Source organism: Mytilus galloprovincialis, chromosome 13 (genome assembly GCF_965363235.1).
Source record: "Mytilus galloprovincialis chromosome 13, xbMytGall1.hap1.1, whole genome shotgun sequence".
Taxonomy (NCBI): Eukaryota; Metazoa; Mollusca; class Bivalvia; order Mytilida; family Mytilidae; genus Mytilus; species Mytilus galloprovincialis.
Genome location: NC_134850.1, coordinates 27,233,870 through 27,249,517, shown reverse-complemented (window position 1 = coordinate 27,249,517; position 15,648 = coordinate 27,233,870). Strand labels below are relative to the sequence as shown.

The following is a 15,648-nucleotide window of genomic DNA, read 5'->3' as shown; positions in this document are numbered from 1 at the left end:
GTTTTTTTATAATTATGAAAACAGTCATACATATGCATATCTAAAAATAGGAAGATGAGGTGTGATTGATAATGAGACAACTCCCCCAAAGAGACAAAATGTCATAGAAATTAACAACTATAAGTCACTGATTTGCATTCAACAATGCGCAAAACCCTGACCACGCAGTACACTATAAAAGGCCTGAAATGACAAATGTAAAACAATTCAAATGAGAAAACAAAAGGCCTGACCTATGTTCAATATACTGAAGGAAAACAAATATTTCTTATGGCCTTCCAACTTCCAACTCTCTATAATTTGTATGGTATAACCTCAATATCAGATTTTACTGGTTCCATACCTGATCTGGCCAGCAAGAAGAGGATTAATAGCATATAACCAGTCATGGAAGTCTTTATCATCCAAAGTCTGCATCAGGAATCCACGATGTTTGGTTAACACGGAGAATGTATTCCTCGTCTACAAAATAGATTATAATCTTTATATTGCATAACAAGAATGTGTCCATAGTACATAAATACCCCACTTGCACTATCATTTTCTATGTGGAGTGGACTGTGAAATTGGGATAAAAACACTAATTTGGCATTAAAATTAGAAAGATCATATAATAGGGAACATGTGTACTGGGTACAAAGTTTCAATTTGATTGGACATCAACTTCATCAAAAACTACCTTGACCAAGAACTTTAACCTGAATCAGGACAGAAGGTCGAACGAATATCACACAAACCGAAAAACAAAATGCCCATAAATGGGGCATAAAAATAATTTTCTTTCACATGAATATTTATAGCAGGTCTACAATTCATTATCTAATACAAAACTTTAAATCTTACTTCAGGTTACCAGTGATTCATTTACTTTCTTGGTACCAATTTTCATGGACAGGAAAATATTTAAATTTCATGGAGGGGGTCTCATTGTGGGGTACCGATCCCGGATCCCGCTTACTGTTTTGTCACATTCCCGTTTCCCGCTTACACTATGTACGTAGGCAATTCTCATTTTTTTATCATTTCCTCCCACTAGACCTCATTTCCTGTTTTAAGGACACAATAATTTGACTTTCATGTTTCACACTTACAAAAAATCGGCAATCCCGCGTCATGCTTAGACCCCAATGAGACCCACCATGGATACTGTGGATTCATAATTATTCGTTAGATACCAATTTTTATGGATTTCATGTATAGGGGGAAATCACTAATCTAAATGTTCAAATGCAAATTTGCTGTATGATTAAATGAAGACTTTTGGAAAACAATGGAATCATATATCCTTGAAAATGCAAGTTTTTCTTAATCCATGAAAATTGGGACCCACGAAATGATTGACTCAACATGCAGACTTCTTATACGTTCAGGTATTTCACATCCAATTTTTTATGGAAATATTCTTTATAAAGCACAAAAAATTCAGTATTCACCTCAGAAACTAACAAAACCTTTAAATAGACTTATCAAGAAGGGATATAGTTACAATACTGTTGTCAGGTCACTAAAGATTGCTTATTTTGGCGTTAATATTGATTCACTTATAGGGTCTTTGCATCTGAACTAAACACATTTATTAAAAAAAAAAAAAAAAAAAAAAAAGTTGTTGGCATGACACGGGTTATGTTCTTCTCATATATGTTATGATGGTATGATACTAAACCCCTTACGGGAAGGATTGTGCCTGATATTTATATGATGAAATCATAATCTTTCAATCAGTTTAATTGAAGTCTGGAGCTGGCATGTCAGTTAACTGCTAGAAGTCTGTTGTTATTTATGTATTATTGTCATTTTGTTTATTTTCTTTAGTTACATCTCCTGACATCAGACTCGGACTTCTCTTGAATTGAATTTTAAATGTGCGTATTGTTATGCATTTACTTTTCTACATTGGCTAGAGGTATAGGGGGAGGGTTGAGATCTCATAAACATGTTTAACCCCGCCACATTTTTGCGCCTGTCCCAAGTCAGGAGCCTCTGGCCTTTGTTAGTCTTGTATTTTTTTAATTTTAGTTTCTTGTGTACAATTCGGAAATTAGTATGGCGTTCATTATCACTGAACTAGTATATATTTGTTTAGGGGCCAACTGAAGGACGCCTCCAGGTGTGGGAATGTCTCGCTACATTGAAGACCTGTTAGTGACCTTCTGCTGTTGTTTTTTCTATGGTCGGGTTGTTGTCTCTTTGACACATTCCCCATTTCCATTCTCAATTTTAATGAAGATCAGATGTCAACATGTCATTTCCAAAAGGACCCAAATAAAAATCTATTAACATAAAGAACCAAAGAATACAATTCACTTTTTCAGAATCTTAAGGACTATGGGTAAACTCATTGTTCGTACAATGAAATGAAAATTATTTCATTATTGGCTAAATTTCCATAGTTTAAGATGTTTTAAACCCATCACAATATTTTTTTAAATATTACCCAGAATGCCATCTTACCTTTAACAGAGATTGTTGGTCTTCACTGTACTCTATCTGTGAAGTGGCTAGGTTTATAATGGAACGTTCTACTGGGTCCTTCTCACTATTATATATGTAAATATAAGGACGTCTAACAACCTGTAAATTCATAGAAATATTTAAATCAGAAAATTTAAGATTATTTTGCACAAGTTTAAAATTCAAAAAAATTGAACAACATAATAAATTAGAATATAAAAATTATCCTTATATGAAACAAGAGTGCACACGCTGAAATGTGTCTCATTCTTTACTAATCATTGATATTATGTTGATAGTCCTAAATATAAAGCTTTAGTGCAACTGTCACATAGACTTAACATTAACCAAGAAAACTAAACATTGACCAATGAACCATAAAAATGAGGTCAAGGTCAGATGAACCATGCCAGGCAGACATGTATAGGTATAAAGTCTTCCATACAACAAATATAGTTTAAAAATAAATTGCTTTGCAGAGCACAGCCTGATATGACCGCAAGGTTAAACCCTGAACAGCTGGGGCAAATTTGGACACAATATTCAAGCTTGATACTGTCTGAATTTGGATTGTGATCAAATTTTTGACATAGTATAGGTTTTTGACACAAAATAAATGTCAAAATCCTACAAATCTATTGTGCAATACTGTGCAATTAAAAATTCTTCTTAAAAGTTTCAAAAATTTGAAATTGGAAAAATAAAAAAAAAAAAAATTGAACCCCTTGAAAAAATGGAACCCTCCCCCCCCCCAAAAAAAAAGTTTTGATTCCCCCTTTTGAGTAATTACCCTAAAACCCAATCCCAGCCTTTCCTTTGTAGTAAAGAACCTTGTAGTACAATTTCAGAGAGATCCATACTCTCAAACACAAGTTATTGGCCAGAAACTACAAAAATGCTTGTTTTTGGCTCCTTTTGGTCCTTTATTCCTAAACTGTTGGCACCATAACCCCAAAAAGGGATCAAAACCTTCTTCTTGTGGTATAAGAAATTGTGGTGTATACTTTCAGAGCAATTGAAATACTTATACACAAGTTATTATCCTGAAGTAGAAAAATGCTTGTTTTGGGCCCCTTTGGGCCCCCTAATTCTTAAACGATTAGAACCATCATCCCCAAAATCAATCCCAATCTTCCTATTGTGGTATTGAACCACCTTAATAAATTTCATAGAGATCCATTCATTTAACCTAAAGTTATTGTCCGGAAACCAAATATAGTTGACCTTTTGCATATAGCATCTGAGATATGGACTTGACCACCAAAATTTAACCTTGTTCACTGGTCCATGAAATGAGGTCGAGGTCAAGTAAAAACTGTCTGACCAGACAAAAGTCACAGGCTTGACAAAAATTAGGGTAAATATCAATATTGAAATCAGTGAAACTTGAAATATTGACGTCATGCAACTTCTTATCAAACAACTTGCCTATTCTATATGTATTCCTGGATTTACTGAATTGTTAATTTATTATCTTAATAGTTGCATTAATTTTCATCTAATTCCAAGAAAAAAAACTTAGAATGCCAAAACAAAAAAAATGTGTGTTTACTGTCCCCTGCTGAAAAAAATAGTGTCAGTAGGTTGGCAAAAAAAAATTGGGGCCTTATTCCTTTTGTTCCACTGATATGTTTAACTTACCACCCATTTCTTCATCCATCCACTGTGCTTCTCTTCCAAAAAGTTCAGGTAGCCTTTCTTGGAGACAACAGGACTAACTCTAACCTCCTCAATGTAAGGAACATGTAGCCTGTCTTCCCCATCCAGACGGTTAGGTTTTATGGGTAATGACAACTTCCTGTCATTGGCATCAGATGAGGAAGATGATAATAAACTATCACATGACTTTGACAGTTGGATTGAAGGTTGACCTATATTTGGTCTGAAAGTGAAAGTAAGGAGAATGAAATTGATCTGATAAAAAACTTTGAAACATAAAATTGAAATTCTGAGAGTTATTTTATACTTAAACAACTATAGTAATACTGTTGCAATGTAATGCATTTTTGTTTCCTTTATTAAATTCAGACTTGCTATAACATTCTGAGAAAGTCATCTTCTAAAATGTTTTATAAAATATGACTTAAGTTATACTTTTTTTCACATTTCACATTCATTTCCCCAAAAACAATACAAAACCAATCATAAGTAAAACACTAGAGTTATGACTTTCAAATTTTCGAAAAGACTAGAAGTGAATTTCGTATATTTTTTAAAAACAACAAAAATAGCATACTGTGGATTCATTACTATTCCTGGGTTGCCAATTTTCAAGGATTTTGTGAGTATAGGTATACCTCAGATTTAAATGTTCAGTGAAGTACAAATTTTCTGCATTTGACTGAACACTCACCTAAATAGTTATCAAAGTTACCAGGATTTTAATTTAGTACGCCAGATGTGCTTTTCGTCTACATAAGACTCATCAGTGACGCTCATATCAAAATATTTATAAAGCCAAACAAGTACAAAGTTGAAGAGCATTGAGAATCTAAAATTCCAAAAAGTTGTGCCAAATACGGCTAAGGTAATCTATGCCTGGGATAAGAAAATCCTTAGTTTTTGGAAAAATTCAAAGTTTTGTAAACAGGAAATTTATGGAAAAAAAATTACCACATTATTGATATTCATATCAACACCCAAGTGTTGACTACTGGGCTGGTGATACCCTCGGAGATGAAACGTCCACCAGCAGTGAACACTCACCTAAACATTTCTGATGAAGCAGATGATGTAATCATACTACTACCCAGAGAATCAGTCACACTGGTTATAACATCACTTTCACTCGAGGCTGAGGTTATACTTATAACAGACTCATTCATTGGTGTCTAAAAATAGAAAAAAAACGTGTCATAATATGCTCTTTTACATGAAAATGATAAAAGATGCTGACTATACTCAGTTTGCCTTTTCTTATTTCTTTTCTTGGAACATTGTGCGCAAAACAGATGACGTAATTAAGTTATTACATAATCTCATTAAAAAAGCTATCTTTTTGGACAAGACGATACTTTTCCTATCCAAATTATACACAAGTTGGAGATTTTAAAACAAGGAAAATCAAAAAAATTTAACAAAATATATGAATTTCCTCTTGTTTTATTGAATGGCTGCTAGTCCACTGTAAAAAAAAAATCTTTTTTCTTATCATATTTTTCTTGAACTTTATTATATATCATATAGTAACTTTCAAACATGCACTTATGTTTGGGTCAAATAAAGGTCTTTCCCCATTTTGATAACCCACACTGACCTTGACAGGAGGGGGGCTTGCTGGTAATCTTCCATACAGGATCAGCCTCAGACATTTAGCCATCAGTTCTTTGTCCTTATCCCCATCTGTAGTAAATACAAACAGACTACTACATCTCTTGCCCTTCTCAGCTTCGTCTTTCTCCCATTTCTCCATAGATTTATCATCTGTCTTTTCTTCTATCTTCTCAGTTTCGTTTTCTTTATTTTTTAAGTTTTCTTTGGCTTTTGCTTTGTTTGTGACTTCTTTGTCAAGTTTGCTTAGTTCTTGTGATTTGTTTTGTTCTGCAAGTTTTTCACGGAGATGTAACACATGTCTGCACCTTTCAACCTAAAAAAAAGTTAAAAAAAACACAGAGATGTAACACATGTCTGCACCTTTCGACCTAAAAAAAGTCAAAGAAAACACAGAGATGTAACACATGTCTGCACCTTTCGACCTAAAAAAAGTCAAAGAAAACACAGAGATGTAACACATGTCTGCACCTTTCAACCTAAAAAAAAGTCAAAGAAAACACAGAGATGTAACACATGTCTGCATTTTTCAACCTAAAAAAAAGTCAAAGAAAACACAGAGATGTAACACATGTCTGCACCTTTCGACCTAAAAAAGTCAAAGAAAACACAGAGATGTAACACATGTCTGCACCTTTCAACCTAAAAAAGTCAAAGAAAACACAGAGATGTAACACATGTCTGCACCTTTCGACCTAAAAAAGTCAAAGAAAACACAGAGATGTAACACATGTCTGCACCTTTCGACCTAAAAAAGTCAAAGAAAACACAGAGATGTAACACATGTCTGCACCTTTCAACCTAAAAAAGTCAAAGAAAACACAGAGATGTAACACATGTCTGCACCTTTCAACCTAAAAAAAAGTGAAAGAAAACACAGAGATGTAACACATGTCTGCACCTTTCAACCTAAAAAAGTCAAAGAAAACACAGAGATGTAACACATGTCTGCACCTTTCAACCTAAAAAAGTCAAAGAAAACACGGAGATGTAACACATGTCTGCACCTTTCAACCTAAAAAAAAGTTAAAAAAAACCAAAAATGTACACATTTCACTTTTCATCTCTGTTTAGAATTTTATCTTTGTAAATTCAATATCTGATATCAGAAAATTGCTTTTTGTTTTTTAGTAAACTTTTATAATTTCTATGTCATTTGGTCTCTTGTAGAGAGTTGTCTCGTGGCAATCATACCACATCTCCTTTTTTATATTTCTCTCAGTGTTTTATTGCAGAAATGGAAAGTAAGGCAACATATTAAGTCAACTGGTGTTCCACACTTGAAATTTACTGTATGAATACACAATTTTCTTGCATTGCTACAAAATTTCTTGAATTTGTTATGTGGTTGTTATCTTGATAAGCATGAATGCATTTAGTCAAAAATGCATTTAAAAAGCTGGATATAATCAAAGATCAGATAACTCTGAGGGATACGATTGCCATTGTTTTCATTGATACATGTATTAGTATTATTTTCAAAAATAATTCAACTGCACGTGTAAAATACTCGTAAAATGTAATTTACGTAATCTAAATCTAGTTATTCAACTTTAAAAATAGCCAATCCTCGATACAAGTGTATGAACAATGTACTTATTGTGTTTTATTATTGTACTTTCAATTCCAAGTTTACTTTCCACAGCAGTCACTGAGAGTGAGAGAAGGTATTTCACTTCGTACCTTATCACCTGTTTTCCTACGTGAATTCTGGTGGAACCCCATTCCTAACACTTTAAATATTTAATTTCCTTAGAGTCAGTGGGCATGACTCCTCCCGTACACATTCCTCTGTGTAAATTGCAATCAGTTTTAATAAAATACGACGTCTATCGACAGAACAAGTTAATTTTTCTTGACGTTTCGTCGTTTGATGAAAGTTACTTACGGAAGCGAGACAACTCAAAGCGATAATATGGAAGACTCCATTTTGACTGAAGGGGTGTTCTAGTTACACCTTTCTGTTGTGGACTACATTTATTTTAATTCAAATGATGCATATGATTTAAAATTATGCAACAACAATAACCCTCAATAGCAGACAGACATAGAAAGGATCTTGTGAGTTTCAAATTAATCAATGGAGTGGGGAATCTAGAGCAACCATTCAATCTGATACTCCTTCAAGTCAAGAAAACTATATGCATGCGCATAATTACCTAAACAAACCAAAGACTTGTGATTTGTAGCAAGGACGTATATTAAATGTTAATTAAACGACCTCCGTTTCTTTATGGAAGTACAATATCAAATATCAGTTTCATAACGGTGACATATAAGAAAACTCTACTTCAGTTCTTATATGACAGAAATAGATTTATCGATCAGAATTCAGAGAACTCTCGCATGTTATCAAAAACTGGGGAATTCCCTCTGACCTGTTTCTAAATTTATAAAAACACTAAATATAAATACTGCTTAATTCTGATTTTCCATGTTGTTAAAAACACACATACAAGTCAAGGGAAATATCGAAACATGAAGATTATGAGAAGAACATTATAGGACAGTTGTTTAAATTCAATCCTTTTGCTTTTTATACCATTTAAAGCAAGACAATCTCAAGAATCTGAGATGTTCCTTGATGTTTAGAATAAAACGGTTGACGTGAGGGCATGGCCCTGAGTCAATGGTATAAGTCTACAGATTGCTTAAAAGCAATTGTATCCTAAAAATGTTGGTATACTGTGGATTCACCAATTTTCGTTGGATACCAATTTTCGTGGATTTCGTGGTTACAGGTGAACCACGAAATTTAATGTTCCACGAATGACAAATTTGCTATAGGCTTGTATGTAGACTGTATTAAAACCACGAAATTAAATATCCATGAACATGCAAGTTTTTCCTAATCCACGAAAATTGGTACCCACGAAAATAAATGAATCCACAGTAATGATTTTTTTTCTTGGAAACCCTGAAATGTACTAAAACATATTTCAACTTTTTTCTCAATGTCAATATATTCCCACTATTATCATACTACAAATACCAATAACAAATTATGAATATGATAGAAGCTTACCATTTCTAATCTTGTGAGTTTCTCTAGCTCCCATTGGTGATCAAATATGAGGGAATCACCTCTGGGTCTCCACCCATTCAAATTCTCCTCCCCTCGTACATATGTGGCTGATGTATCCAGAACCTTTCTCTGTCTACGCTGAGCACCTAGAGAATCAATACAGGGTTATAAAGAAAGAAAATATAGTCGAACTTGTTATAAAGATCACGTATTATAAGCAAAAAGTCAGTCCACATTCTGTTTGTCCTGTTGCAGTAATACTTATACATTTTGACCCTCAATGCAAAGGTCACCTCTCTTAAAAGGTGTGTTTTCTCTGATCCCAAAGGGTTACCTTAGTATACAAGCTTCACTGTATTGTAAAAGCATGAATAATAGAAATTGTGTATTGAAGCCCTGCTGTGTGGGATTTCTTGCTGTGTTAAAGACACAATGGTGGCCTTTGGTTGTTTTCAGCTTTTTGGTTGGGTTGTTGTCTCTTTGACATATTCCCAATTTCCATTCTAAATTTTAGTATATATATTTTCATATTTACACAATACAAGTTTTGAAAGATTAAATTACAAATCAAAGAAAAATTACATTAGTTTAGAAAAGAAAAATTACATTAGTTTAGAAGTGTGAGTTTTTAAGGTAAATTGGATATTCTTTGCATAATTTCTGCTTTATGACAGTATTAAGGTAATAAAAAGTATAAGAGATCATGCAACTTATAAAATGTTTAATAAATGGCCAAGAAAATTATATTTTCCAAACTTAGTAAATAAAGATATAAGTGAAAGAAATTACACTGTGACAATAGACCACTTTCGAGTTCATCCGTCACCGGAGAAAACTCGTCAATTATACGCGCCTTTGTGATGTCATTTACCAGATAGAGGGGCTCGCCTGTATCCCTGCACTATAAATGTTCATCAAGTGTCTAAGTGATCGTCATTGTGCAGTGTAAACTAGAAAAAATATTTGTTCCGTAGGTAACTAATCACAATTCCCTAATGACAGCAGTGCAGATTGTCAATTATGAGAGTTTGATTTGCCGAATTATTTGTGCAATATACCTTTATAGTTTTTCAACCACTCGCTCAACATTGAAACGGAAGTCATGAGGCACCTAAACGCACGAGTGACATTCACTAAAACCAAAGTTTTTGACGGAAATGCATCGAACTGGAAAGTTGTCTATTGTTACAATTATATTCAATTTATACACATCAAAAATGTACTGTGGATTAAAATTATGCATTGGGTATCAATTTACTTGAATTTTGTATGTAAATAGCGAACCATGAAATTAAGTCAACAAAGTTAAATTTTCGATGGTGTTTTTAGGCAGTCTTTTGCAAAACAATAAAATCCTCAAGGCCATAAAAAAGAATAGGTTTGTTTGCCCAAACCCTATCTACCCAGAAAAAAGCTGCCTACGCAAATTCTTTTATTGTCCTGATTTGAAGAAGTTTTTTTTTAATCAGATAGACATGAAGACTAATAAACATCCGATACTTCAATTTCTTTAAAAAAAAAAAGAAAAAAAAAAGGCCTACCTACCTACCCACTGTCTCAACCTTTGGGCAAACTAAAATATTTTTAATTGTGGCCCAATCCACAAAAATAATAAAATCCACAGCATTACAATAAACCTGCTAAGAATTCAACATCAATAATGGTATACAACAACAAGAGTATATAACAACCAACACTATACATATATGTTTAGGCCAAAAATTAAATACTAGTGTTTCTGTTTACCCTACCTAACCTTATTTTAGTGCTAAGCCTAACACTTTTTATGCCATTTAAGAACAAGTACTGTTAAGGTCAGACTGATTCCCTAGAACTAACCAGCTTAGAAATGTTTGTAAAAAAAAATGATACTGTATACCTAACTACCCTATTTTTTCCAGTATGTTAGCTGAAACACAGTATTATTTTTTGTGGAATAACCAATTTTTTTGAATCTGATCAGTTAAATTTTACCTTAAGATATTCAAACAATTGTAAGGTATTGTAAATTGAAAATTGTTTGCAATTTTTTTGTTCAGTGTAAAAATTTCAAAGTACACGGATGCCCCACATGCCTTATCATTTTCCATGTTCAATGGACCGTGAAATCGGGTAAAAATCTAATTTGGCATTAAAATTAGAAGGATTATATTATAGGAAACATGTGTACTAAGTTTCAAGTTGACTGGACTTCAGCTTCATCAAAAACTACCTTGACCAAAAACTTTAACCTGAAACTCCCACTTTCATTTTCTATGTTCAGTGGACTGTGAAATTGGGGTCAAAAGTCTAATTTGGCTTTAAAATCAGAAAGATCATATCATAAGCAACAAGTGTTCTAAGTTTCAAGCTGATTGGACTTCAGCTTCATCAAAAACTACCTTGACCAAAAACTTTAACCTGGAGCACGGACGGACGGACGAACAGAGCCACAGACCAGAAAACATAATGCCCCTCTACTATCGTAGGTTTGGCATAAAAATAGCAATTTCATTTCACTATCATTATTTCTATGCTAGATTTAGTCATCCTAACTAGATACAAGACATAAAAAATAAAAATACTCTTCTGGAGAAACAAAAATAAGAAGGGATACAGAGAGAAAAAAGATGGGATCAAGAAGATAGTTATGTGCTAAGGTGCATTTACATTGTTCTTTTCCATCTGATTTTCAATCCTGATTCGGTACCACAATCCATGTTACATGTAAAGCATATAGCATTCTTTTCATACTATACAATTTTACCTTAAATTAACTGAACTGCATCCTATTTGAGTGTTCACAAGGTGCAATTTTTGTTGAAATAACATTGTTAGGGAAAAAATCAGATAGAAAATTGTACTTTGTAAACCCACCTTTACAGAATATAAGCATTTCATTGCAGTTGTATACCACTATAAATTACATAGATTATTTTTCAATTTAAAATATTTCATTACTTTTGGGAAATTTCTATATTCATTTACTATTTTCTTTAATAAAAAACCAAAAACAGAATATCTTGAATGTCATTGAGAAGCAAATAGGTTTTGATTTCTTTCTAAAAAAAATCTAACCTCCTGTAAAAATTTAATAAAAACCAATCTTTTTTTAAAATTCAATCCAGTAGTTACATATTAAAGTTTTAAAAAGTGCCTGATGGAAATATTGGTTCTGATATTGCAAAAGTTTCATCTAAAATTTGTAAATAATTGGCAAAAAGTGCAATCCAATGCTTTGTGCACTAAGAATATAAGGTATTACATAAAACACAACACCGACCTGGACTACCTGTTTCAGACGCTTTCCGTAAGTACAGCTCATAAATTCCACTGACTCTGTTAGCATCTTGAGATTTTAACCCGCCAAATAAACTTCGTAAAGATCTGAAAGGAGAACTAATGACAACATTCTATAGTTAGTAACAGTAATGGCTGCTTTGATCACATGACCAGTGAGTGATTGCTGCCGTCTGACTGTTTTCAGGACCTGTAGATTATGTAGCGGCACCTTCCAGCTCTATAAGAATGCTTATTATAAACTTATAAATGTTGAACATATCCATATTAAATCATAGCTTTGAAAAAAGCACTAAAGCTACCAACAAATATAAAAAATCACATAAATAATCCCTTGAAGCCAAAGTATTTGTGTCTGTTTATTTTTGTATTAAGGTGGTACCCAACACTTTCACTAAAATTAATTTGGCTCGTTTAATTTTCATAAAATTTGGACAATGTATTTACTTTGACACTCTAACAAAAATATAAAAATTTTAAAATTTTTGAACCAACCGTTTTGTCAGAAAAATTACACTGGTTATATAGCAGTTTGACAAACACCAATTTTGATCATTGAGAAGCTTAACATTCCCTTTACAACACAATGTAATTAAAACGTTTAGCTGACTTTACAGAGTTATTTCCCTGTAGTGTTAGGTACCACCTTAAACTCTCAACTTCATTGTAACACTTAATCAAAATGAATGACCTTAGAAACAAAGATGCCATTTGATAACAGGTGAACAATGCATCTGCATACCAAGTAACATTGAAGTAGGTCAGGTAGTTTCAGGCACCCAGATGTCTACCTGCAAGTGCACTAAAATGGTACTAAAATAGTCATGGCTGATTTATGGAGATAAACAATGAAATACGTTTACAATTACTTCTAGATATTTCAATCACTTTCTATTTTTTGCCTCTTGGGAGATATTTTGTCACCCTATGTAACTAAATTGAACAAGAAACTAAAATCTTAAATAAAATAAAATCTAAGCAACTTTTATAATCAATATTTCATAAAAATTTATGAGAGCATATTGCATTACACAAATCAATTCTGTTTTAAGTTTTGGCTTACATTAAAAATGCAAATGGCTTTACCAAAACCATTACTAAAAGCCTAAAAAATCAAACAAATTAAAAAGTGGATTTTGTTATTTACAATGAAAACCTTAGGAACAGTCTGATCATGCATTAGGAATAAAATAACAAAGAAAAGGCTAAAAGAAGTAGCATTAAGAGTTAAAAAGCTATTTTGTTTTTTTAATCAAGCAAAGGATTGTAAAAAAGAGAAAAGCCCAAAAATAGATATCTAAAATGCAATAACAAACATTTTAATTATATCAAAAAAAGAAAATATAACATAACATTTAAAGCAAACACATAATAAGCAAGGAAGGTTGAAAATAAAATAATCGACTTCGGCAAAATAAGTAATTGCAATTCATGCCCAAAATGGATGTGAAATGCATTCCTTCTACAGGCACACTGAATCATGGGAAGTGTCACATGACAGGTTTCACTCACTAGTACATAATTACATAACATATACACACATTTTCATCATTTACAAACACAAAATGCATCAATTTACAACATAAATATGTTTGAGGGATACAAAAAATGTCTCTTTCAATTTCAATTTTTCATCATAGTTTCAATGGAATACTTGAAAGTTTTTCATTCATAAAAAAAAAATTTGTGTGTTTATTTCTTTCTTTTTGACATGCAGATTGTTAAAATTCTTTAAAAGATCTTTATTTGTTTTATATATAATTAAAAAAAACAGTTGGTCTCATGCTTAATAAACATCCTTTAATATGTAATAATCTCACAGTTGAAAAAAAGTCTTCGTTTGAAAAAATGATTTTTTTTTTATATTTCAACTTTTATATCAGTACAAAAAGTGCTGAGGAATACCAAATGACAAAGGTCAATGTCATTTTAGTGGTCAAGGACCAAAGTGTTTCATAAAGTTTTGATTCACACTGAAAGTTCTCCCCTTAAAAATCTAAGTTTCCACACTAACCTGGAAGTAGCTATTTTAGTATCTCTGGAATAGATGATCATGGATAGATCTTTTGTTATACAAGTAGGCTGGTCACAATTCTCTACCTGAAAATATAAGATAACACATCAAAATGTTTTATCCCTACAATTTGAATTACACTTACAATGAATTTATGTGCGGTATGTGGAAGGTATTTGAAAGATTACGCATTAATTTTATAAAGGGGATTTTGTATAAGTTGCATAACTGTTAACCGGTTTGGTGGGCAGTATAAAAGTAAATTGCACAGGTTTTTAGTTATCGAGGACTGGGTAGTGACCACATAATCGCACGTCTTATATATATATATAGGTAGAAGTTCATTTATTTTTTTGTATACAAAATATTTGTATTCAAGTTTTATATAGAACAGTATTTAAATGTGTTGTATTTATTTTGTAGATTATTTTGTTGCAGAACATATTGTCAAAGATTCTGTCATCTTGTGTTTTTGATGGACTTTATTATTTTAGTTTAATAGACTTAACCAGATAAGATATTGTATTAGAAAATAAAATTTAAGGTGGTCACTGCACCATTCAGTATCCCAACTTGTGTTTGTTCTATTGTATTTAGAAAGTAAAGGCTAATGTTGAAGTGTACATAATACACCTTATCGCTAATCCCGGCTGACCCGGCCGCTTGAACTTTTGACGCATACAACAATCACTTTTCCATTGTGGCGTCAGACATTTTGTATTATGACGTCAAAATTTTACGGGAACCTGTGTGATATCCAGTAATGGCTGACAAATAGCGATAAGGTGTATTGAATGTGCTCAATTATTTACACATATGTTCAAAATAGATGGAGCATTTTAGCACATAAATACTTTGTTTGGTTAAACAACGTACAATGAAACATAAGATGTTTTATTCTCAAAATAAATTGACTGACCAGTCTTTTTACAATAAAATTATATCAATTTCAAATTATGTCTTTGAAGGTCCTTGGTGACTAAGTGATTCAAGTAGTTGAGCTACAGTTACCATTTACTCTGAGGTTTTGAATTCAAACCCCTCTCATAGCAATATGTGCTAGACTCCTGATTCTAACTGACAAATATTGCAAGTTTTCCTAGCAAAGGTTGTGAATATTGCTGAGTACTACAGCTTCCTCCACATTAGGGAGCTACCATTTGATTTTTAGGGGGAGGGGGGCTAGGATGAAAAATGTTGTCCTGGATTTTTTTTAGTTGCAATCTCTGTTCTGCCTTTCTATTTTTCACTCTTATTGGTCCTGCCTTTTTTTTTACCTAAATTGTCATCCTGACTTTTTTTTTTGCAAGTGTCTCATCCTGCCCTTTTTTTTACTCAAAACTCCTGTCCTGCCTATTTTTTTCAAATTTCATCCTAGCCTCCCATAAATATCAAATGGTAGCTCCCTAATACAAACTGGGTGCCATGATATAGATCAGGTTGTTCAAAGTGGTGATAAACACCATTAAACTAATACTGTAAACCAACTAATTTGTTCAATTTGAAAATAATAGAAATTTAAATCTTTGCAAATATACAAAATCTATGTTATGATGTTACACCATTGTTTCAGGTTGGGTGAAGTTTGGGGCATATTAAAAGGTTTAAG

At 32.5% G+C, this 15,648-nt stretch overlaps 1 protein-coding gene across 2 annotated transcripts in view; it reads right to left on the bottom strand.

Annotated features, from left to right (window-relative positions):
* Positions 1-15,648, bottom strand: part of LOC143057568 (kinesin-like protein unc-104) — a 98,118-nt gene that overhangs the window by 1,665 nt on the left and 80,805 nt on the right. For both annotated transcript variants that reach the window (XM_076230884.1, XM_076230885.1), the window contains 8 exons: positions 14,040-14,125; positions 12,009-12,112; positions 8,747-8,892; positions 5,708-6,037; positions 5,158-5,282; positions 4,093-4,333; positions 2,452-2,571; positions 344-462 (listed from right to left, as the gene is read on the bottom strand). In XM_076230884.1, the coding sequence (XP_076086999.1) occupies positions 344-462; positions 2,452-2,571; positions 4,093-4,333; positions 5,158-5,282; positions 5,708-6,037; positions 8,747-8,892; positions 12,009-12,112; positions 14,040-14,125 (1,271 nt within the window). The remainder of the gene's footprint in view (positions 1-343; positions 463-2,451; positions 2,572-4,092; positions 4,334-5,157; positions 5,283-5,707; positions 6,038-8,746; positions 8,893-12,008; positions 12,113-14,039; positions 14,126-15,648) is intronic.